Source organism: Trachypithecus francoisi, unplaced genomic scaffold, assembly GCF_009764315.1.
Source record: "Trachypithecus francoisi isolate TF-2019V2 unplaced genomic scaffold, Tfra_2.0 Lachesis_group8, whole genome shotgun sequence".
Lineage (NCBI taxonomy): Eukaryota > Metazoa > Chordata > Mammalia > Primates > Cercopithecidae > Trachypithecus > Trachypithecus francoisi.
Window position 1 is genome coordinate 82,912,726 of NW_022681473.1, and position 23,320 is coordinate 82,936,045.

Here is a 23,320-nt window from a genome sequence, read left to right on the forward strand (position 1 = left end):
TGGGAGGCCAGAAGTTCAAGATTATAGTGAGCTATGACCATACTACTGCACTTCAGCCTGAATGGCAGAGCACGACCTTTTCTCTAAAAAAAAAAATTAGTTTCCCAAAACAGTATGTAGTTGTATTGGTTTATATTTTTTCCTTAAATATGCAATGGTTAAAAAGAAAAACAAAAAAATATTTTGAAAGTGGGAAAGATGGGATTTGATCCATGTTTGTGGACCCCTTCCCCACCAGCCTGTACTCTTACTCTCGCTACTCAGAGTGTGTTCCAGGGACCAACAGCATTGGCATCACTGGGAATGTTGGAAAGGTAGCATCTCAGTTCCCACCAGAAATCCACTGAATCAGAATCTGTATTTTAACAAGATCCCTAGGTGATATAGTGATTTATCTCCCTGTCTCTGAACTGCCCTGAATCCTGGGGAAACTTTGACTTTTTTTTTCTTGTATTGTATATAATGGTTCTCAAACTCTGAGATGCATCAGCATCACCTAAAGACCTTGTTAAAATGAGACCTTGTTATAGAAGACCCATTTGATTGCTATTTACTTGCCTCCAGTATTTGCTGTCCACATCAGGAACTTTCTGCTAGGTCACTGAATCGTATTTGCAGACTTCTGAACTTCCCTACCAAGAAAATGTATCAGTTGGAAGTTAAGGGGAAACAAACAAACAAACATACAGAATCTGAATTGGCAGGAGTGGAATTCAGGCATCTCTATTTTTAACAAGCCTCCAAGGAGTTTCTATGCACACCCATTGTTTAAGAACCACTGACATTTGAGAATCCTGAAAACTCTGTATTTGAAGAAGTGCAAGTCAGTGGATTCCAGGAAAGGTAAACAGACATAGGACATTCAGGAATTGAGAGTCAGATGCACAGCCTGCACTTGAAAAAAAAGTAGTATAAAGATGGAGCTTTGTACCCCAGTCAGGAGATTTTGGTAACTCTGAGCTCCCTTTCAAAGATAAGAGTAATAGTGTCTGCCACTTCCTCTAAGCAGTTGTGAGTATTCTCCCTGTCAAATTGCATGAAACAACAAGTTCTTGGATGTTGCAAATAGTTTGCATAAAACTGTTTTTAGTAGCAGTTTGGATCATGTTTTGCTGAATACTTTGTGTCCCTAACTTGTAAGAATCTAGATAAATTTAGTCCATCAAACTTTAATCAAGTACCTGCTTGGTGCTGAGCTCTGTGTTGAATTCTGGGTCCTATTGCTTTCTCTGTGACCAATGGATGCCACTGATGTGGCCTCCCTCTCCAAACAGCTGGTTTAAGGGAATTGAACAAGGGTTCCTGTACATGCTCCACCCACTGGCTCACTGAGCTTCGAGAAGGGAGATGTCAAACTCCCAGTAAATATGCTGTGGACATAATTTGGCTGAGCTTTTCAGCTTATGGAAAAAAAATTTTCTGGGTGACTGTCTTCTAAATACTGACTTCATCTTATATTTTTGGTACCTTGGAAAAAACCTCATTGTAACAGCATCAATAATTATAGACACTAATAGAAATGCTCAAACCCTAAAGTAGGTTATGTGCAGATACATACTAGAAGGTGAGAATGTATTGTGTGGCTAATGTTAACACATTAAAGATTTCCAGATCCTCAAAGAAAATATTAGAGGCTTGGCCCAATATACAATATATAAAATGTGAGTCAGCTTTCCTAGGGAAAAAGTCTCACCTTCAAATTTATTTTTGTTTTACAAGATCTAAAGGTGTTGAATGTACCGTTTGGTGAAAGAGAAAAGTCAGAATGACTAAAAGTTGAAATGGCAAAGTAACTTCAGCTGCAACAGGGCTTATGCTCACTCATAATTAGCATCTCACATGGTAACCTATCCACTAGTTTTCTCATACTAATTGAGGCTCGCACGGACTAGAGGTTTGGATGTTTCCCAGTCTTCAACCTAAACATCAGAATAAAAATACTCCCATGATTTCCAGTTGTTTGGTTTATGGGCAATACAGAGAAGAAGCTGATTTCAGGATCTATAGTAATTAACAATAATTACAACAATAAAGCACCTAATGTTGTATGCTGCATTGTGGTTTATGAATCCAGGAACCATATTATTCTCAATGAAGTGAGTATTAGTGAGCCTCATCAGATAAAATAAGGAACTTCCTAGAGGTCAGGCCGTGGTCATACCCAGGTGGTGGGTAACACCAGAACCTAAACTTGTACCCAGTGCCTCACCACCACATCACAGCCACCGCCCCCGCCCCCCCGCCCCCCCGCCCCACCCCCCACCCCCGCCGAGTCTTGTAAGTTCTTGGAGTTTCTAAATGAAGTCCGTAATTCAGCAAGCAGAGTGGTTGATGCTGACTTCAGATCCCAGGGGCTAGTTACACATTTGTTATTATTTCCATTTTTGTGCAGCAGGCAGATGTTTCCTTATCAAGGCAGCCAAACCTGATCAGAATGATGTTCACCTACACTGGCAAGCAGGGTAGAGAGTTCAAGACATAACCTGGATGAATCGGTTGGAAAATGACTACCAACTCAAAGGAGAAAGACAGGAATTATCTTGGTTATTTGCCTACACAGCCCAAATTAATGCTATAATTGCTTATACCATTTCCATTTTTGCATTTAATAGGTTTTGCGATGCTCTTCTTTGAGCAAGGAAAGGAGGATTCATTTTAAGTTGCTCTGGGTGCAGATTTCAAAACCATCTGCATCTGCTATAACTAGAAGGATTGTAAACAGAAACACAGCTTTGAGGCAAGATTTAAAAATACACTTCTCATTTTGCCAGGATTTGAGGGGAAAGAAGCTATGACTTTTTGGTACATGTATCTCCACACTAGTAGGACCATTTCCTTTCTAAAATCTGAGAACCGGCATAAAGTGCATCTGCCACTCATTGACTGTGTAACCTTGTGAAACCCATCTTACTGACGCTTCAGTTTTCTTATTTGTAAAATAACTACAATAACGATACTTATGGCATATGGTTGTTGTAAGAATTAAATGAGATAGAATACACAGAGAGTTCTTAAAATTTTTCACATCACGTGATAAGCTATTATTCTTGTGAATTATTTCCTTATTTGATATTTTCCCCTCTGAACGAGAAAAAAAATCAACTTTTAAAGAATACATTGAGATTAACCATTGATATTTTTCTTTCACATTTACAAAAGTGTTAAATATTATTTGTGATCAAAAAATGCCTAGATATCTCTTAGAATTTTGTTCACCTTATCTGTGTTTTATAGCAACATATGGTAATGCTTGGGAAGAGTAGAAACTTTTTATTCGATTATCTTGATTATTTAATGATGATTGGATTCCCAGAAGGAGTGTCTAAAATTGTCCATCTCACCATATCTTATCTGCTTCCCGGAGACTGATGGGAAGTAACCACAAGCTCTTCTTTCTTATCCCTAAAAAGTAATGAGCTCGGACTCAGTGACAAGTTCTAATACAGTCTTGTAGAATGATGTGAGAATCAGAAAGCCTAGAGTCAAGTTTAAACTCAATCTCTTACTAAGGTATGTTGAGACGGAGTTTCGCTCTTGTTGCTCAGGCTGAAGTGCAATTGCGTGATCTCGGCTCACCACAACCTCCGCCTCCTGGGTTCAAGTGATTCTCCTGCCTCGGCCTCCCAAGTAGCTGGGATTACGGCATGCGCCCTTATGCCTGGCTAATTTTGTATCTTTAGTAGAGATGGGGTTTCACCATATTGGTCAGGCTGGTCTCAAACTTCCGACCTCAGGTGATCCACCTGCCTCGGCCTCCCAAAGTGATGGCATTACAGGCATGAGCCACCATACCCGGCCGACTATATGTTCTTGAACAAATAGCTTAACCTCTCCAGCAGCCCTGGGAGCTGAGATGTTAATAAGGCCTATTCTTTCTCCTTCATAGGATCATTGTGATCCTTCATAGAATGACTGAAAGTGATTTAAAAACACTAAAGCATTAGACTACTTAGTATTATTATGGCTACTAATGAATGATAATAATCATTATTGATATTTTTAAAATTAATAATAGGGCTCATACCAAGATAATGAGATTATAAATAATATTTTGTGAGAACAGGTTAATTTTCATAAACAAGCCTTTTCACAGAGGCTGAACAATAGATATCACTCTTCTTGCATTAAAAAAACAAACTAATCTGACCACTTTTTTAAAATTCCAATGACTTTTCCCTCTCATTGTGTTAACATAAATCTCCTCCAAATTTAAAGTTATAAAAGCAAGATTTCTTCCAAATGGCTCTGCCTCCTATGCCCCAAGGGTTTGCGATCATGAGATCCTAGACAGTTTGCTGCTCTTTCTGATAAACAGAGAGGGTAACGAAGTGTAGTTGTTAGAAATACAGTTCAGGACTCAGGAGCCAGACTGCCTGTGTTCAAATCCACACCAACTTCGTGACCATGACAAAGCAATCAGCTTCTCTGTACCTCAGTTGCCTCTTCTATAGCATGCTTCTAAATGGAGTTTTTCTGTCTTTGTATCCTCAGTGCTTGCCATAGTCCCTATTCCAGAGGAGAAGTTCTCTAAAAATAAAAGTCCTGATTTGTAGCATTTCCTGATGACTGCAGTGTAAGTACTTCCACCATGACTGATGTCAGGCTACCCATGGTTTAACAACTGACCTGCCAAATTCCTGAATATTTAACAGTCACCTCTTGGGACCCTGTATGAGCTGGCACCAGCCACACCACCATCTATGACTTAGGCACTCAGTCAGTGTGGATATGTTCATCAGTCAAGCTGGCTGCTGCATCAAGTAGTGCTAGATACTCCACAGAATGTGATGAAAATGACAAAATTCGGAAGGAACTGTGTGTGAGTAAAATAGTGCTCTAGAGGTAGTTTCTTATTTTAAATTCTGATTTTCCAAGGCACAGAGACATCAAATTGCTTCTCTGCCATCAGATCAAAAATCAGTCCCATGACCTGAGTTAGAATCCAGTTTCCATGATAGTGATTTAAATGTCCCTTAGATCTGGACAGCCCTCTCCTGCCCCCATGTGCTTCTGATATAGTTTTATTTAAGAAGCTGTCAGTCAGTCACTTGCCAAAGAGGAGCTGGAGAGGGAGTTTTTGCTGAGTTTACCTACCTTGCCTTGGACTCCCCCCATTCCTGACTTTCCTCCTCATCATTGATGTGCTTTTCAGAGTCCTGTATTGTGGTTGTCTAAGATTAGAGTCTAAAAAAGAATCTAATTCCTCCTCACAAGTTACTCTTTGTGTAAAGGCATGCCATCATAGCCAACGACTAGCCAGGTGACACAAAGAAGCATTTTTCCAAATCACAGCTGCCTTCAACAATTTTCAATTCTATTAAGGTGAGCAATTTCCCAAATCAGCATAACTTCAAGCCAGCATACCTCAGACTTCTGCCTCTACCCAGAGACCTCAGGCTGGCCTTCTGTAGACATAGCTGGCATCAACAGTGGCCTTTCCTTGGGAGCTCCTTGGCCTTTCCTTGGCTTTGCGTTTAAGGGCATTCATTTTCTAATATGTATGTGTCTCTCTCTGAGCCTCAGTCTCTTACCCTCTGTATTTCTTGTTGCCAGGAAGGCTGGGGCTCCGTAGTCTCCTCCACTTGGAAATAAATAGATTTCTCTCTTGGTTCCTGCACCTGCCTCTTGAAGATAAGATTTTCTCTCTGTGAACCTATGAACACACACACACACACAATCATTCTTCCTTCTGTACATGGGAGTTATCTGTAATGGGGATTCAGCAAAACATCCATGAGACCATATGCCATTTCAAACCACACATTTCTAACTATCTTGTATCTATAGAGATCAAGCTATATAATCCCAGCATCAGTCACTGACAAATTTGGAAGAGGAGAAGCCCAAGAGCCCTTCAAGTAAGAGTGAGAATGGTTCCTTGCATTCATACTTACAAAAGGTCTTAGATCTTTGGGAGGCCGAGACGGGCGGATCACGAGGTCAGGAGATCGAGACCATCCTGGCTAACACTGTGAAACCCCGTCTCTACTAAAAACTACAAAAAACTAGCCAGGCGTGGTGGCGGGCGCCTGTAGTCCCAGCTACTCGGGAGGCTGAGGCGAGAGAATGGCATAAACCCGGGAGGCGGAGCTTGCAGTGAGCTGAGATCCGGCCACTGCACTCCAGCCCGGGCGACAGAGCGAGACTCCGTCTCAAAAAAAAAAAAAAAAAAAAAAAAAAACAAAAGGTCTTAGATATGGGGAAAGCCTTTTTGGCCACTTCAGGGTAAGGGTGGCGGCTTGCTGTTGCAACCCCACTACTATGGAAGTAAAGTTATTTTTATATGAGTCATAAGCCCATAGAAGTGAGGAGAATGGGGAAAGAGACAACACCAACACAAGTTTGGAGGTGGAAGGCAGAGAGACAGGTGGTGAGGAAGAAAGAAAGAAAAGCTCTTAGAGACCTGGATTCCAGCTGGTACAAGGGACTGAATTCCGAAAAACTCAGGGGACTGAGTCCCCAAAGACTCAGGAACTGGAGGCACCAGTTACTTCTGAAGGGGAAGGGATGGAGAAAAGAGCTTAAAATAAGAATTGCTCAAAACGGTTTAGAGGCAGTCAGGATTCAATCTGGATTCCTACCCTCCTTCTGCACAACCAGGCAATCGCTCCCCCGATGCTATGTGTGGTGATGTTGAAATGCAGGGTCTCAGGTCTGGAGCACGCCAGACACTGTGCTATACAGGAGTTAAAGTAAATATGATGTGCCCATTGGATGCTGAGACTCACAACCACCCCTCCTCTGCCACCACCCAACCTCCCAGTATTAGAAACCAGGCCTTTACCTTCCCTCTGAACAGATGATAAGATGAGCCGTTACTAGGGAAAATGACCATGCCAAAGCTACTGACTGAGTTTCACAGTTGCTGAGCCCCATTAATGTGCTCAGAGCTTCTCATCAGATTTCTAGTTTTCTATTGCTACACTCTTCAATGTGAACTAATAAGCAATGGTTACAAGTAAAGAAATCCTCTCATTTGGAAGATAGAAAATGTATTAGAGTTCTTCAGAGAAGCAGAACCAATAGGAGATATATGCAACTACTCCTCAACTTATGATGGGGTTATATCTCAATAAACTTATCATAAGTTGGAAATATCTTAAGTAAAAAATGCATCTAATACACCTAACCTGCCAAACATTATAGCTTGGCCTAGCCTACCTGAAACACATTTCTACGGAATATATATTGCTTTCACACCTTCATAAAGTCAAAAAATCATAAGTTGAACAATCATAAGGCAGAGACCATTTGTGTATATACATGAGCATGTGCACATACATGAGCATGTGCACATACATGAATGTGGAGAGACACTGATTTCAAAGAATTGGCTCATGATTGTGTGAACAGGCTGCCTGGTTGAAAATTCATGTTAAGAGTTGATTTTTCAGTCTTGAATTCAAAATCTGCAGAGTAAGCCAGCAGGCGAGAAATTCGGGTAAAATTTCTTCCATGTTACAGTCTTGAGGCAAGATTCTTTCTTCATAAGTCCTTGAACTGAATCATGAGGCCCACCCAAATTATGGAGAGTAATATATTTCATTTAAAGGTAACTGATTATAAATTTTATCATACCCAATGAGACTGACAGCTAAAAATAGAAATAAATAAATAAATTGATAACATCCACAAATACCCAAATACCTTCACTGCAACATCTAGACTAGTGTTTGACCAAATATCTGGCTATCAATAGGCTACCCAAGTTGACACATAAAATCAAATATCACAGAGACCAAAACAAAGAAACAGAGAAAAGCAACTTGGAAAAAACTGCAGGGAGAAAACTTCATTAAAGTATTATTAATATCCTCAGACAGATAAGAGAAGATACTGTAACTACAACCCAGAAGCAGGATGTTACATGTGAAAGAAATATAAAATAAAAACTCAGTGCACAAAAAAAGTTCTTGGAAAATGACAAATTAATGAAAATCTCAATAAAAGTGAAGGAGATAAGAAACTCTCACCAAAAGTAAAGCAAAACCTCACAGAGATGTAATATAAGAGAGAAAAAATAAAATTAGAAGAAGGTCCAGGAGATCTGAGATCCAAAAAATAGAAGTTCCATAAAAACAGAATAGAGAAAACAAAGGAAAATAAATTACAAACGAAATAATAAAAGAAATTTTCCCAAAGTGAAAACACAAAAATTTCCAGATTGCAAGAGCCCACTGAGTACCCAGTATTGGCTGAAAATAAACCCATGTAAAGTATATCACTGCAAAATCTCAGAAAATTGGAGGCAAACAGATCCTCCAAGATGTTAAAGAGAGGGGAAAAAAAAAATGACATACAAACTCCAAGAGCCAAAATGACTTTGGATTTCTCAAAAGCAACGTGGAGGGATTGCTTATAATTTTTTACACAACCTAACTGTCAAAGAGCTGTCAGGGTGAAGTAAAGACATGTTCAGCTATGCAAAGTGTCACCAGATTTCCTTCCTATAAACCGTTTTGGAGGAAGTAACTGTGGAATGTGTTCTAGTGAAATGAGAGAGTAAACCAAGAAATAGGCAGACAGGTGATACAGGACTCACCAGATCCAACATGGGAGAGCAGGAAAGCAGGGCCAGAGGACAACATTCAGGGTGGAGCCAGTCAGAGGGCCTCAGGAGAGACTAATTCAGGGGATGAAAATACAGGGAAGCAGAGACAACTAAACTCGGAGAGACCTGGTTGATGAAGAGTTTCTAGTTAAATCAACAATCAATATTCAGAAATAAGCAAGTGAAAACACTGGACATTTTTTAACTCTTGGGAAAACTAGTTATGCATGAATACAAAAATATAATCGAGCTTACTATAGGACTTAGCTGCAAATAACATTTCATTGTCATCATAATGCAAACTCTGATCATTGACTTAACCAAAATTACAATACTACAATATATTGTGAGATTGGGTCAGCAAAAGAGGTATTCCTATGTGGTGAGGCTGAAGGTTTGAAATAAAAAAGGCATAGTGGAAAGCTAATAGAAAATGCCTAACACTAAAATAATCACAAAATAGTCAACTACTATGGAAGGAAATATTGAAATAGGGAAAGGAACACCCAGGTTACTTCGGAGGAAGTGTAAATGGGAGGGAAGACTGCTGGTGGACAAAATAAAACTTGTAGAACTACCTTCCTCTTTACTATGTGCATGTATACCTGTAATTTAAAAAACAAATCTTACATTTTTTTTTTTTTAAGGAGGGAAGAAAGAACACCCTTACTGGTTATTCATCCTTTCCATCTCAAGAGATAATGCATCTCGAGAGGTCGATAATGCCTCTTTCCACATCTGATATTTCATATTCTCTGTAGTGAGGATATTATATTACTACCAATTTCTGCATGATGGGCTTATGAGGGGAGAAAGTGAAAAAAACGCAAAAATCAGGATCAGACCAGGGGAGCTGGGCAAAGGCTGGAATTGTTTCCATTTCCCTGTGCCTTTGCCAATCTAGGGTTCATTTGAGTTGGCAAATATCATTTTACCTGCTCTCCCCTCATTCCTTTTCCAGGTGGGATTTCAGTACTTGACTAAGGAGAAAGGGCACAGGAGATAGGACAGTGACATAGGAAAGGAGGTAGCGTGGTATCAATAGTAAACCACTCCTATCTGGAAGCATCTGCCTTGTGCAGTAATAGTGTCGGGGAGAAAACATCTTCCTCCCCATCTTGGATTCCACTCTTGAAATCTGTCCCTTGGGAAGGTCTTACGATTCTCACTAGCATTCGTGTATGTGGTTAATTAGGTGAATTTTTGTGGGCTAGCAGGAAATCCAAACTGCAACTTGGCATTTTAGTGGCAAGATGTTTCAAGCAATCAATTTGCTAACCACCTTTGGAATTTGGGCCCTTCCTATGATACAGCTCAACAAAGAATTAGGAGGACATGTTATAGCTGAGTCCAAGCACTCAGCCCTAGCAGGGGCATCCATGGCTCATGAGGTCCTCTGTTTCCCCAGGCTATCAGTGTACCTGTCTCTCACAGTTTACGGGGAGAAACTGTGAATCTGAGATTACAGCCTGCTTCCCAAACCCCTGCCGGAATGGAGGATCCTGCGATCCAATAGGAAACACTTTCATCTGCAATTGTAAAGCTGGGCTCACTGGAGTCACGTAAGTGAGATTATATAAGTGTCTTTCTCTACATTGTTCTTTATTGCTGCAACAAACCAGTAAGCAATTAACGAGGATAAAATATTTGCCACTAATAGTAAAGGCAAAGAGTTAACATCTGCACGAGACATATAAGGAGTGCTTACAGGTGACTAAAATGTTAATAGGAATTATCTCTGGGTAGTAGGGTCATGAGTAATTCATATTTTCTACTTTATGTTTCCCTGTATCTTCAAAATTGTGTATGATTACTATGTAGTCTGTAACTAGGAGAAAAGAAAGTCATCTAGGCCACCTAATATTTCTATTATAATTCTGAGGCAGACACACTACCCATTTCCGCAGAATCCATTAACCGGACTCTACTGCCTATTGTTTTTTGATCATTCTGAGAAACTGAAACTTACCTACCCTTTGCAAACCTTTCTTTCCCTAAGAAATAAATAAATTAAATGTTTGCCAAAAGGAAAGAGACCATTTTAAATTGCCACTTTCAGCCATCCTTGATCGTTTTAGAAGTATATATATGTAATCTCAAGCAAGTGATATTCTAATTACAGATCATTCTTATGTATTCATTAGAGCAAATCTCCCGAGGACTTTACCAGGAAATACTTAGCTGACTTTGAATCGTTGGATGTAATTTAAAGTAATAAAGCGGCATTTATTTTTAAATACTCTGTGATTCTGACTAATTTCCGGCTGACCTCACCTCTATCTGTTCAAATTAGGGATATTTGGGTACATTTTAAAAGGTAGATTACCAAAAATATAGGTGATTGGACCTTTTAAATGAACATATCAGAACAATTGCTGAAATAGAGAAAAGTGAAAAAGAAGGTCTATGTACTCAAATATTATTAAGCTAAGAAAGAATAAGACTGAAACACTTGCCTTATAATTATACTCAAAGTGAGCCATGGATTGCTTTAAAGAGAATAAAATTGATTTAATTATTTTTCATTAGAATGCTTGAGTCATTTTTCCTAAAAATCTATGTGAGTATTAGCCTTTAACATAAGCACAGAATGTTGAAGATATGTAGCCCTCCACCCACCCACCTCCTGCCTCCCCCAGCTTCCCAAAGGGACCAAAAATTACTGTAGCCATTAGAGGAAAATGTCAGAACCAAAGACTTTCCTCTGGGGAAAACCTATACGATATATAGATTCACAGCTCTTTGTCTGCAATTCCACAATCCCAAAAGCTCTGAGAACTTAAAGGTTTGGAGTATGTTAGTGGCAAACTAATTGGGTGGCAAAACCTGTTCAAAACTGTTCTGAGGCTCTTTCTACTCTTTATTTCTCTCATTTAGTGTGAATATCCATATGTTTCACTGCAGAAACACTGGTATTTTTGATTATGGGATACTAGGGCCAGCACTAGTTTCTGTGAGGGGGAGAAGTATTTTACATAACGTGAAAGATATGTGTTGCATGTCCTTGCTAAAATTGCACAATTTAAAATTCTGAGATGCATCTCCTCCCGCGGATTTGGAGACCAGTACCTTTTCAATAGCATCTGTTATTCTTTCTCTTTCTCCTCCTCTCCTCTCCCACCTCAGTCTCTTCCTTTCCCCAACCCAGGTAGGAAAGGAAGACCTGGGAGAGATTGGGTTGGAAGGAACACCTTAACGCAAAGTGATGACTTGGGGACCACAGTGTCCATATAAATGCCTAAATTAGTTTCCCCTCCCCCCCAAACCAACCATCTTTGTCCTGCTTCATCTGTACCCTTTAGGTGCATCATTTTCTTTTAAAGATATCTGTGTTTTCTCGAGCTCCAGTATCCCATCGTGTGTGCACAGGTCCTGATTGTGGGGAGGGGCTTCTGTGTCGCCGCAGGTGTGAGGAGGACATCAATGAGTGCGAACGAGAGGAGTGTGAGAACGGAGGCTCCTGCGTGAACGTGTTCGGCTCCTTCCTCTGCAACTGCACGCCGGGCTACGTGGGCCAGTACTGCGGGCTGCGCCCCGTAGTGGTGCCCAATATCCAGGCCGGCCTCTCCTACGTGGGGAAGGAGGAGCTCATCGGCATCGCCGTAGTCCTCTTCGTCATCTTCATCCTCGTGGTCCTCTTCATTGTCTTCCGCAAGAAGGTCTTCCGCAAGAACTACTCCCGCAACAACATCACGCTAGTGCAGGACCCGGCCACCGCCGCCCTGCTCAACAAGAGCAACGGCATCCCGTTCCGGAACCTGCGCGGCAGTGGGGACGGCCGCAACGTCTACCAGGAGGTGGGGCCCCCGCAGGTCCCCGTGCGCCCCATGGCCTACACACCCTGCTTCCAGAGCGACTCCAGGAGCAACCTGGATAAGATCGTGGACGGGCTGGGAGGCGAGCACCAGGAGATGACCACGTTTCACCCCGAGTCGCCCCGCATCCTGACAGCCCGGCGGGGCGTGGTCGTGTGCAGCGTGGCCCCCAACCTCCCCGCCGTGTCACCCTGCCGCTCCGACTGCGACTCCATCCGGAAGAATGGCTGGGACACGGGAACTGAGAGTGAGTAGGAAGTGGTAATGCTCACCCCTCTGTGCTTACAGAAAACCTGCAGGGGGCGTTGTGCGAGGACGCTAAGGGAAGAAAGAGAGACCCTGTGGGCAGAGCATTCGCTATGACGTGCTGGAGTGGAGTGTTCACACAGGCTCTGGAAAACTGTCCTGGTTCCGATTCCCATTTACAGATGGGAGAAATGAAGCTCAGAGAGGGTAACATCATGAGCCCAAGGTCAGGCAGCTAGTTAGAGGCAGTCAGTACCCCAACCCAAGTCTTCCATGCTCCAAAACCCATCCCCTTCTCACAATAGCGGGCCACTGGTCAAAGTGCAAAAGAAAAGAAGAAAGTAGACTAGTTATTGTGTATAAATTATAATAGTGTGTGTTTCTGGGCCTATGTACAAAATGCAAAAAGCCACGTCAGTGATGTCCAGAAGTGCACTCTGGAAGGTTGGAAGAAGAGAGTATTTCCAGTCTTAGAATGAAGACTTGAGAGAAGCAGAGGGGCACTTCAATTGGACCGTGATGAGTTAAAGAGTCTGGGGAAAGGAGGATATTCCACCACAGGGGGGACCCATGTGATCAGAAGAAAAGCAAGTCATTTCTTCTTGACTGGAATATAGAGGCCATGAAACAAGCGGGGGATCCACAAGGCAGAAAGGTGGTCTGAGCCAGATGGTGGTGTTTGCCCCTTCACTTGGCCTCATATAGCAACATTCTAGGCACAGGGAAGAGCCACAGGTGCAAAAGTCCTGGGATGGGAAGAAGCTTGGTGTGTAGAAGAGCACAGAGGAGGTCGGTGCAGTTGGTGCTTGCATTTTAACAGCAACACTATTGCAGGTTTTTAACTGAGTGACTGGCATGATCTAATTTACATTTTTTAAAGCTGGCTCTGGCTGATCCTAGGAGAAGAAATTGAACAGGCTTTCTTTCCAAAGAGGGAGGAAAGCAGAGAGCAACTTAGGTAGTCTCTGTGAACATCTATGTGAGAGATTGTTTTCCCTGCTGTTAGTATCCATCACAAGGAGACTAAAGGAATCTTTGCTGTAATCTATAACTTCATCAGGACAAATGACTTTATATCCCAGTAGCAGCTGTGTCCTAGAAGGCTATGGTTATAGTACTGTGGCATATGTTGAGGGAGAAGGAGGGAGCAGGAAGGTTTCAGATGGAGCTAGAGACCATGGGCAGCCAGGGAGATAAAGGTTTTCTTCATGGAGGAAGGGAGTATTCCTACTGATATCTTTAAGAATGAATAAGATTTCAGTAGGACACTTTGGAGATGGTCTCCCAGGAACGGGAAGAAGCTCAGTGTAGAGGACACGTAAAGGGTTACCCGAGAGATGTCTGGCTCTGTTGTTCAGGTGAGAGGTCAAGGTTAGAAGTGAAAGTTTGAACGACATCTGCATGTAGGATGGTGGACTCTGTAGGAGGGTGAACTCACCAAGGGAACAAGAACAGAGAGGATGGTCAAACCAGGCCTCCAAAAGAACCCTGTAGATGACTACATGTGGGCTTTGGGCAGAAGGGGAGGAGCCAGGCAAGAAGACAAACACTTTCCAACAAAGAAAGAAAAGGGAAAAGGAAATGACCCCTGTCCAGAAGCCAAGAGAATGTCAGTAAGGTCATCAGTATTGACTACTGTGAAACTGCCAAGGAGGACACAGGCTGAAATAGATGTGTAGTGAGCTTGATGATGAGAGGAGTCTTAGCATCTCAAGCTCCTCTCAGTAGAGCCATCAAGGCAGAAGCCAGAATGCAAGGGTTGAGAACCAAGAGGTTTGATGAAAAAGTCAGAGCAGCAGGTGAATGTGAAGCACACTGCTGCGTGTTGTATCATCTCCTTAAACCATCACAGTGCCCCCATGTTGGTACCATTACCAGGCCATCATTCCATGGAGGAAAAAACTCCATTCAGTGAGTGAAATACTCACCTGAGGGCACCTAACTAGCAAAAGGAGAAGCCAGGATTAAAACCTGTGCTCTTACCAGCACTGTTCTTGGGAGCTTTGGCAGGAAGGAAGGAGAGCGGTATTAGAGGAAGAGGATTTCTTGGTGATAGCAGAGGGCCAAGGATGAATTCTTTCTATTCTAGCGCTGCCCCAACATGCTATCTGCTGATTCTGTCTTTCTGTAGACACATATTTTAAGCAGTTGCTCTTGAATTTCAGTCATAAATATATTCACTCTCAAATTATCTGTTGAGTTAGACTTTACTATAATCTTGCCAATCCAATGGCTAATAGGTTCTTTTTTATTTAGCAATAAAAAAGGGGGGAGTTGAATAGATGAAGGAGTGGAGAAAGGAGTTTTATGCTCAGCACTTCATTCACCGGAGTGGATTATTTGTCATTTCCTTCCTTGTGTTCAGGGTTAAGCTTGTGCATACCTTGTGCTTTTTTGAAGCTCATCCTCATATTCTCTGCAATGTGGCTGTTAGGAGGTGAATGTCTGTCTCCCTGGCATATCTCTCCACTTATATCGGTTGTTTAGCCAACTCGTGTGGCCTCAGCCTCTGACAGCAGATGCAGAGCCACCAAGCCTATTCCTGACATGGCCCTTTTTGGAAGAAACATGTAGCCACAGAGAGGAACAAATGTTCCCTTAATCACAAGTCTGCATCTCTTTGTACCATTGCATTACATGATGATTTGCAGCTCTTCCTGGTGATCACTGCCCTCCTCCCTTCCTGATGTGACAGCTTTATTTCCAGAATTCCCCTCAGGCCAAAACTCACATTTCCCCCCAAAGTCTTGTTGGGTTGTATTGAATACATTTCCTTCTTTGTTAAGCAAGGCAGAGTTAGCTGGTGAGACAATTTCTGGGCTACTAATTCATTTTGCATTTGACAACCTCAAGATATAGGCTGTTTTTATTGATTCCTTTAGTCCATCAAATAAGAAAGTAGCCCTGGTGTGCGTGTGTGTGCGCGCGCGCACGCACGTGCATCTGTGTGTTTCTGGCTGTCTTTGTGCAGTAAAGAAGGAGGACATATATGGATAAGGGCATATCCACACCACTGCCGGCCCTCCTACCTGACACAGGGTGTAGAACGTGGTCACTCCCAAAAATGATACAACACTGCCCTCTAGAAGGCAAAGCTGAAAACTCCACTCACTGTCCAGAGATGGAAGTTAGGATAAATTGTAAAGGCATTCTCGCCTATAAAATATCTATACCCCTATTTTAAAAGTAATCTCATTTAACCTGGTGTTGACACCTCATCAGTTCATGTAAATGATGTAAATTAACTCTGAATGGCAAAGAGCAATGCAGCCACTTCATCCTCCTTTTACTCTTCACTCAGTTGCTTCACTTTGAGGAAGGAACCGCTACTTTTGGCTGTCAGCTGTTTGGAAGCTCATCTATTATGGGCTAAGGGTTTCAAATCCATAATGTAAATCACTTGATTGACAGACCTTTGCCCCCAATGGCACAATCAATTTTCTATTGTGGAGCTAAATTATTTTCTCTAAGCAAATGAAAGAGCCTCGAGAAGTGAACTAGCTGGGAGGGCGAGGGTGGGCAGGAGGAAATAGGCACAAGGTAACCAGTGTAATTTCTGCTTTCTCTTTGGCTGTCCACGAAGACAAAGCGGTTGATGACCCGGGAGAAGTGACCTGCTTTGCAGGTAGTAATAAAGGCAGCAACTCTGAAATTCAATCCCTCAGCTCCTTCCAGTCAGATTCTGGTGACGACAATGGTAAGAAGTCATCAGATTTGTTCGGAGTGGGTGGGTTCTGCTTCCTGTTGTGAAAGACCGTGGTTGGGAGGAGGGTGGTGTGACTGGCTTTGTTTCTCAACCTGTTCATGGGCTTTTGAGCGTGTTCACCAGGTTCCTGGTTTACTCCATTGTTGGGTGTCATTGCCAAAGGAGCCCCCATTGAGCTGTCACTGTGAGCAGGCCTAGGATCTGTATCAGGGATTGACGAAGTTACCCTGGGCCTCCAGTAGTGAGTCCTCTTTGATTTGGTTCGTGGTGGAACTACTTCATCCCAAATTATATTCTCTAGCAGACAGAGTAATTTATTTATTTTTTTATTTTACCAACGATCTCTTCCCTCTTCACTATATATCCAACATGCCCGTCATTAGAAATTAGTTCAGAGACAAAAACCTTCTAATAGAACCAGTGGAATCTTCATTCAATTGAATTCCCCTTATAATCATTTGAGTTATGGGCTTTTGGAGAATTTATTAAAAACTATGAGGCAGCTCCTTAGAAAAATGCACATACACCCAAAATGTTGCATGCAATTTCTCATGGTTCACAGACTTTGTTGGCACTCCAAAGCTGCTACCTCTACCTCTTGTGAACTTATGCTTGTGGAGAGGGTACTAATGCTGGACTGGGTTTTCTGAGCTGAGGAACCAGCTTTGGAGGATGGGTTGTTCTTCCCAGGGCAAGGGAGGGAAGCAGGAACAGTCATAAAACAGTGAGTGTTTTCAATGTGCTAGGTAAACCAAGAATAATTTCAAACAGACATCCACAGAGACAAGCAGCCTTACCTTAGGTCATTTTCCCATTTGTCAGCAACTAGCAACAAATGGATACTTATTAATTTATGTAATCATTCAATCTATAAACCCTTGCTGAATTTTTTCCATATGCTAAGTCCTTTACCCAGAGTACAAAATGAAAAAGGCATAGCCCTTGCCTCCAAGGCAAATACAGAAGCAGGTGAGCTCCAAGACCATAGAAGCAATCATGGAAGTAAAAGAGCCTATTTTCATCACCACTTTCAAATGCTGGCACTTCTGAGAAGTGCAGATGCCTTCAGTGTATCTGTCTGCTGGGACAACAAATCGTGTAACAGTGGATTTTTTCTGACCATTATCGGAAGGTCAAAGACACACGCCCAGAACTGTATGCCTTGATATATCCTCTTTTCCTCCTCCCTAGCCAGAAGAAAAGCTGTGGCTAGTTTGCACTTTATATAGAAGCACCTAAGAACGTAGACAGTCCAGACTCCAGGCAGCAGATCCAACAATGATGCCTGGTTAACTGTTCTCCTGGGCTCTGCTGTGTGCACCCTGAGGATCACACTCTTGCCTTTTTATGCTTAACATTCCAAGTTGGTCCCAAATGAGGCAGGTGGTGTTAGGAACTTTCATCAAACTTGTTTTAAGCCTGATCACCTCTCCACAAGCTATTGTACTGAGCATTAAGGCAACCCATATAGACCACAGATATCTCCTTCTCTATTCTAACTATTTGAGAGGCCAAATGCTGACTTCTGTCCACACCTTACTGGTGGAAGCTAGGCCTTGGGTCGTTCTGGGCTGTCAGTGGCATTATGTGACCGTGAAGCCATCAGCCCTGCAAAGGTTATCCTCTATCACTGGCATTTGGTTCAGAGCAGCATGACTGACCAACAAATAATTATTCCCGGGAATAGTGAGGTCTTCCTCTGAGAGCCTTTGGGAGTTGCTAATGAGAAATTAGCATGAGCTTGATGAGCCGCTACCTTCCTAAATTGATTTTGCTAAGTCATGAGGGGTGAATTTATGACCCAGCAATCATGACCAATCCTGCCTTTCAGGAGGACTGGCCTTGGATTTGCTGCCATTTCTCTTCCATTCCACAAATCCCGGGACCCTCTAGATAAAGGTGTCCACTGATACACTCCCTAACAGATTGTGGGGAGGCTTTGAGTGTTTGCATGCTTCACCTTCATTGTTGTTGTTGTTGTTGTTGTTGTTGTTAAAATAAGTTAAGGTGTGTTTAAAATACACAACTAACCTGAAGCTGTCCTTCCCCTCCCTCCGATCTTCTTTTCCTGACCACAAGCCTCCATAGTGACTGTCATTCAGCTTGTCAACAATGTAGTTGACACTATAGAGAATGAAGGTATTTACTTTTTTTCTTCCATAGCATTTCTTGAAATTTTGCTTCCATGTTACTTTGGACTAGGAGTGCTTTTAATGGATTGGCCACAGAGTGGGCAATGAACAGCTGGTTTCCGATGAGATGTGGGGTATTTCTCTATGGATCTGTTTTACAATTTTGAAAAACAAAACCTAGTTCATAACTTATTAAAAAAAAATATGTGGGGTACTCTCTTTATAAAATCCCTTTCAGGAGAAGAGCACCCAATTAGTTGCAATCCAGATTAATACTAAATTTATCTTTATATTCAACATGTGTTCATTGAGCTCCTACTATGAGCTAGGAATCCTTAAGAAATCATTCAGAGCTGCAATATTATGGATACTTATTTCAACCAGGTAACTTTTATTAGCAACTTGATAAAATCAGGGCCTGGCATAAATGTGATTTATCTGTTTTGTTTTGCTTTGTTTTGTTCCTAAATAACAATGGGAAGAAATAAAAAAGGCTAAACTTATTCATAGCCCATAGGCCTTTAGGAGCATGTTTTTTAAAGTCATTTCAAATGTTCTGTTTTATCCCTCTTCATGTGGTTTGGATTGTCAGTTTTACTTTTCACTTTGTATTTAAACAGTGTCTGTCATGGACCAAGGACAGAACTACAACCGAGGTGACTGTGCCGCAACCCTAGCATAACTTGTATTCGTGTGTTTTGAATTGCTGAGTTCATTCTTACCCTGTTCCTGTCCCTCTGCCCTGATCTGAATTTTGCATGTCTCAGGTGTCTCGTGCGCTCAGTATTGGAGGTGAAAGCTCCAACAGCATTCCCCTCCTAGCCTCATCCTCTGTGCGTGTGTTTCACCCGTTTGCCTGCACACCTTCCTGCCTCCTGTGGTCCACAGCACAGCTGATGGACCTCTCTGCAAGCACGTTGCCAGTCTGGCTGTGCAAGAGCATGTGACTAGGAAGAGGGAGTGGGGACAGTTCTCAGGGGTCCTGGAACTGTCTCCTTGGCGTGTCCTCGCTCGTCATCTCACGGCATGGCTAAGTGTGAGGCTCTACAGCAACCAGGCAGCAACCTGTCAGAGTTGCCATCGTCTTGTTCGCCACAGGCCGAAGCATGGCTGGCCCCATAGACCCTTGTAAGAAGCTTCTTAGGGTCTCTTGGATGCTACAAATTGCATGTCAGGTCCCTCCCCTGCTCCTTTCCCAGCCATGCACCAACTCCAGTCTAGAGGAAATTAACTGTCATGCTTTTTTTCTTGCAGCCTATCACTGGGACACCTCTGACTGGATGCCAGGGGCCCGCCTGTCAGACATAGAGGAAGTGCCCAACTATGAGAACCAGGATGGAGGGTCTGCACACCAGGGGAGCACACGGGAGCTGGAGAGTGATTACTACCTTGGTGGTTATGACATTGACAGTGAATACCCACCCCCTCATGAAGAGGAGTTCTTGAGTCAGGATCAGCTGCCTCCCCCTCTCCCGGAGGACTTCCCGGACCAATATGAGGCCCTGCCACCCTCCCAGCCTGTCTCCCTGGCCAGCACACTGAGCCCGGACTGCAGGAGAAGGCCCCAGTTCCATCCTAGCCAGTACCTCCCTCCTCACCCATTCCCCAACGAAACGGATTTGGTGGGCCCGCCTGCCAGCTGTGAATTTAGTACTTTTGCTGTGAGCATGAACCAGGGCACAGAGCCCACAGGCCCAGCAGACAGCGTGTCTCTGTCCTTGCACAATTCCAGAGGCACCTCATCCTCAGATGTGTCAGCCAACTGCGGCTTTGACAATTCCGAAGTAGCCATGAGTGACTACGAGAGCGTAGGAGAGCTCAGCCTCGCCAGCCTTCACATTCCCTTTGTGGAGACTCAGCACCAGACTCAAGTGTAGACATCACATCTTGGGTAGTTCACCCTGTTTGTTACAGAAAAGTGGAAGCTTGTATCCCAGTGGAGCATCGTCTGTGGAAAGAGAAGGGAATATGGTATTTTTCCACTAGAAACTTCTTCACAAGTCATACTGTCCCAACAAGCAAGCTTGATTCCAGTTGGGTGAAAATGAAAGGCTCAGAAATTGTTTTTGAGAGGTGTCTGGTAATCCTTGATGGAGGTACCTGCGTTCACAGCTAAAAATGCAAAGAGGGAAAAATTATTTCACCCACTAAGTTATACAGCCAGTCTTGTATGGTTTTGTGCAGTGTTGTACCCTGGAAAGTGTTACAGCATCAGTCCTTGCAGTATTAAAAACTGGCAACAATCAAAGAGGCATTGTTGCATGTAATTTTGAGCCAATGAAATGAAAATAGTAGTAATGATTATTGGAAAAGTTAGTCTCTTAGGCGAAAGAAAAGAGAAACAAATATTAAATAAACCAGAAAATGGGCTGAAGCCTTTTATATCAACTCTATTTTTTTGATAAGCTGCCCAATTTTCAGCTATAAAATTAGGTTTGAATAACATGTTTAGTATGCTCAGTTATTTCTGTTTGCTTGTGTTACGCATCCAATCTAATATAGTTGGGTTTTATGATCTTTGAGAAAGGTATCAATGAAGAGCAACGTGAGGCTTTTGGGTTCCATTTGGTGGGTGGGAGAGGAAGTTGGAATTGTTTGAACATTAGAAAGAATGTGATTATCTGGTTGGTTTTGTGTTTTCTGGTAAATATTCCCGTCAGTAAATCTAACATTGCTACAGAAGTTGGCTTTGTTCGTATAGGTTCTCTACAATGAGATATTTTTAGAAATTTAAGCAAAACTCACAAATTCAGGGAGAAAAAAAAAAGAAAAAACTATACCTTCAAAGTTTGCAGCCTAGATAATCACAGTTCTTGATAATGCAGAGGAAAGGTGTCTGTTACTCGAAATCGGTAGCGTCACCGTTATAAATACAATTATGTTAAGAAAAAAAGAAAGTAGACTAGTTATTGTGTATAAATTATAATAGTGCGTGTCTGTCTGGGCCTATGTACAAATACGTGCTTGCACTCAGTAAGGCTGCTCTTGAGGAAAGCTAATGTGAAGGTTTTGGGAAATGGACCATGTTGAAAATTCTGTCAGCGAGCATGGCATACCTTTCAATTTCTCTGATCTCTATGGTGTTAGAGAAACATCAAATGCCATATTTTACTCCGGTTCAGTTAACTTTATTTTGGTACTGCCAATAAAGCAAAATTGTGCTTTTTTTTTTTTTTCCTCGAGACAGAGTCTTGCTCTATCACCCAGGCTGGAGTGCAATGGTACAATCTCGGCTCCTGGGTTCAAGCGATTCTCCTGCCTCAGCCTCCCAAGTAGCTGGGATTACAGGTGTGTGCCACCACGCCCAGCTAATTTTTTTGTAGTTTTAGTAGAGATGGGGTTTCACCATGTTGGCCAGGCTGGTCTCGAACTCCTGACCTCCTGATCTGCCTGCCGTGGCCTCCCAAAGTGCTGGGATTACAGGCATGAGCCACCGTACTCAGCCCAAAACTGTGCTTTTTAAAAACAGTATTTTCTTATAATTTTCCAGAATTACCCTCTGTTTTTAAAATGTGTAATGTTTGGTTACACCCTGGGATTCCCTTCTCATCTGTGGGCTTTGGCCATGATTTCCAAAATTAACAGGAGAATCATTCCACTGGAAATATAAAAATCCAGTCCTCAAAACTTAAAGTTGATAAGTTGAGTGACTTTCCTCTTTTGCTTCAATCAGATTATGGCCGCCTGTGCAGTGGCCATGGTAAATATATGCATATTTGCACTATCTGCTTAATGAGCAAATCTGTGTCCACAGTTTCTGATGACATATGGCATTGGTGTGTAAACTGTACTGTCCCAAGTCTGTGCATTATTCACTCAGACATATTTTTAGTTATTTCAGTTGCATTTAATCCACTTACTTCTTTTTTATGAGTCAGTGTTTCTGAAAGTTTATGCAAAAAAAAAAAAAAAATCCCTTTTCATTCCCAAACTTTCTAAGTAAGTGGATACACTTCACAGGTTTTTCAGCCTTTCTCTTCCTGTCTCTTGGTCAGACCTACTCATGGAGGCATTATCCACACTGTGGTCTTGAAATAAATGAATTTCACTAAGGCTGCTTTCGATAATAAAGTCTTTGGTATTTTTCTTATGTAAGAAGCACATTTGCAAGAGTCATGGAAAAAAATGACAAACTAATGGCCTAGAATAGAGTCACTGCTACACTTTAAGTAATGCAATGACATAAAAACCATCAAAGTAAAACCAACAATTCATTTCTTGCCCCCAGGAAATATTAGAATGAGATTAATGCCGATGAGTCACTACTGCTTACACAGCATCTCTTCAAGGGAGAATGCCTGACTGACACAGTAATGAAAGAATAAATAGATCCTAATGCAGTCATGAAGCCACTGAAGAAAATTGTGCCCACCCTTTGCTGTCACCTATGTAAAATATCTCTTTCTTTGGGATATTGTCCCCTGATTTTCTGCAGAATAGCTCTGCAGCTAAATATATACCAGGCAAGCATGTATTATGTTTTAATTTATTATCTTTAAACACATGCTATCTCTTCACTTTTTGGAAAGTTAGATTTCCCTGTAGATTATGAAATGCTTTGCAATCAGGCCAAGATGCTACTAGGTGGGGATGACCACTGATTCAAAACAGCTGGAAGAGTCCTATTTGCTAGTCCAAACTCCTTATTTTATCAAAGAGGAGACATACCTTCTTTGGGTATGGAAAGGACTTCCCAAGCTCACAGAGGAAGTTAATTAGCTTAACAAGGACTAGAACCCATCAATCTGGCCAATATTCTTTTTACATAATATTGTTCACCCCTACACTGCCTTGAGCATGGGAGCCACCTGGTTCTGATGGACCCTCTGACTTCCACCATTCCTCCTTTGGAATATGCTATAAAAGGAAA

General features: G+C 42.2%; 1 protein-coding gene across 2 annotated transcripts in view; it reads left to right on the forward strand.

The window, feature by feature from the left end:
• Positions 1-20,895, forward strand: part of FAT3 (FAT atypical cadherin 3) — a 717,192-nt gene extending 696,297 nt beyond the window's left edge. The window contains exons 23-28 of one of the 2 annotated variants that reach the window (XM_033205378.1): positions 9,960-10,113; positions 11,958-12,613; positions 16,196-16,309; positions 18,398-18,457; positions 19,071-19,106; positions 19,705-20,895. In XM_033205378.1, coding sequence (XP_033061269.1) covers positions 9,960-10,113; positions 11,958-12,613; positions 16,196-16,309; positions 18,398-18,457; positions 19,071-19,106; positions 19,705-20,327 — 1,643 coding nt within the window. In that variant the 3' untranslated portion in view covers positions 20,328-20,895. The remainder of the gene's footprint in view (positions 1-9,959; positions 10,114-11,957; positions 12,614-16,195; positions 16,310-18,397; positions 18,458-19,070; positions 19,107-19,704) is intronic. The other variant, XM_033205380.1, reaches the window with a different exon arrangement.
• Positions 20,896-23,320: the final 2,425 nt, after the last annotated feature.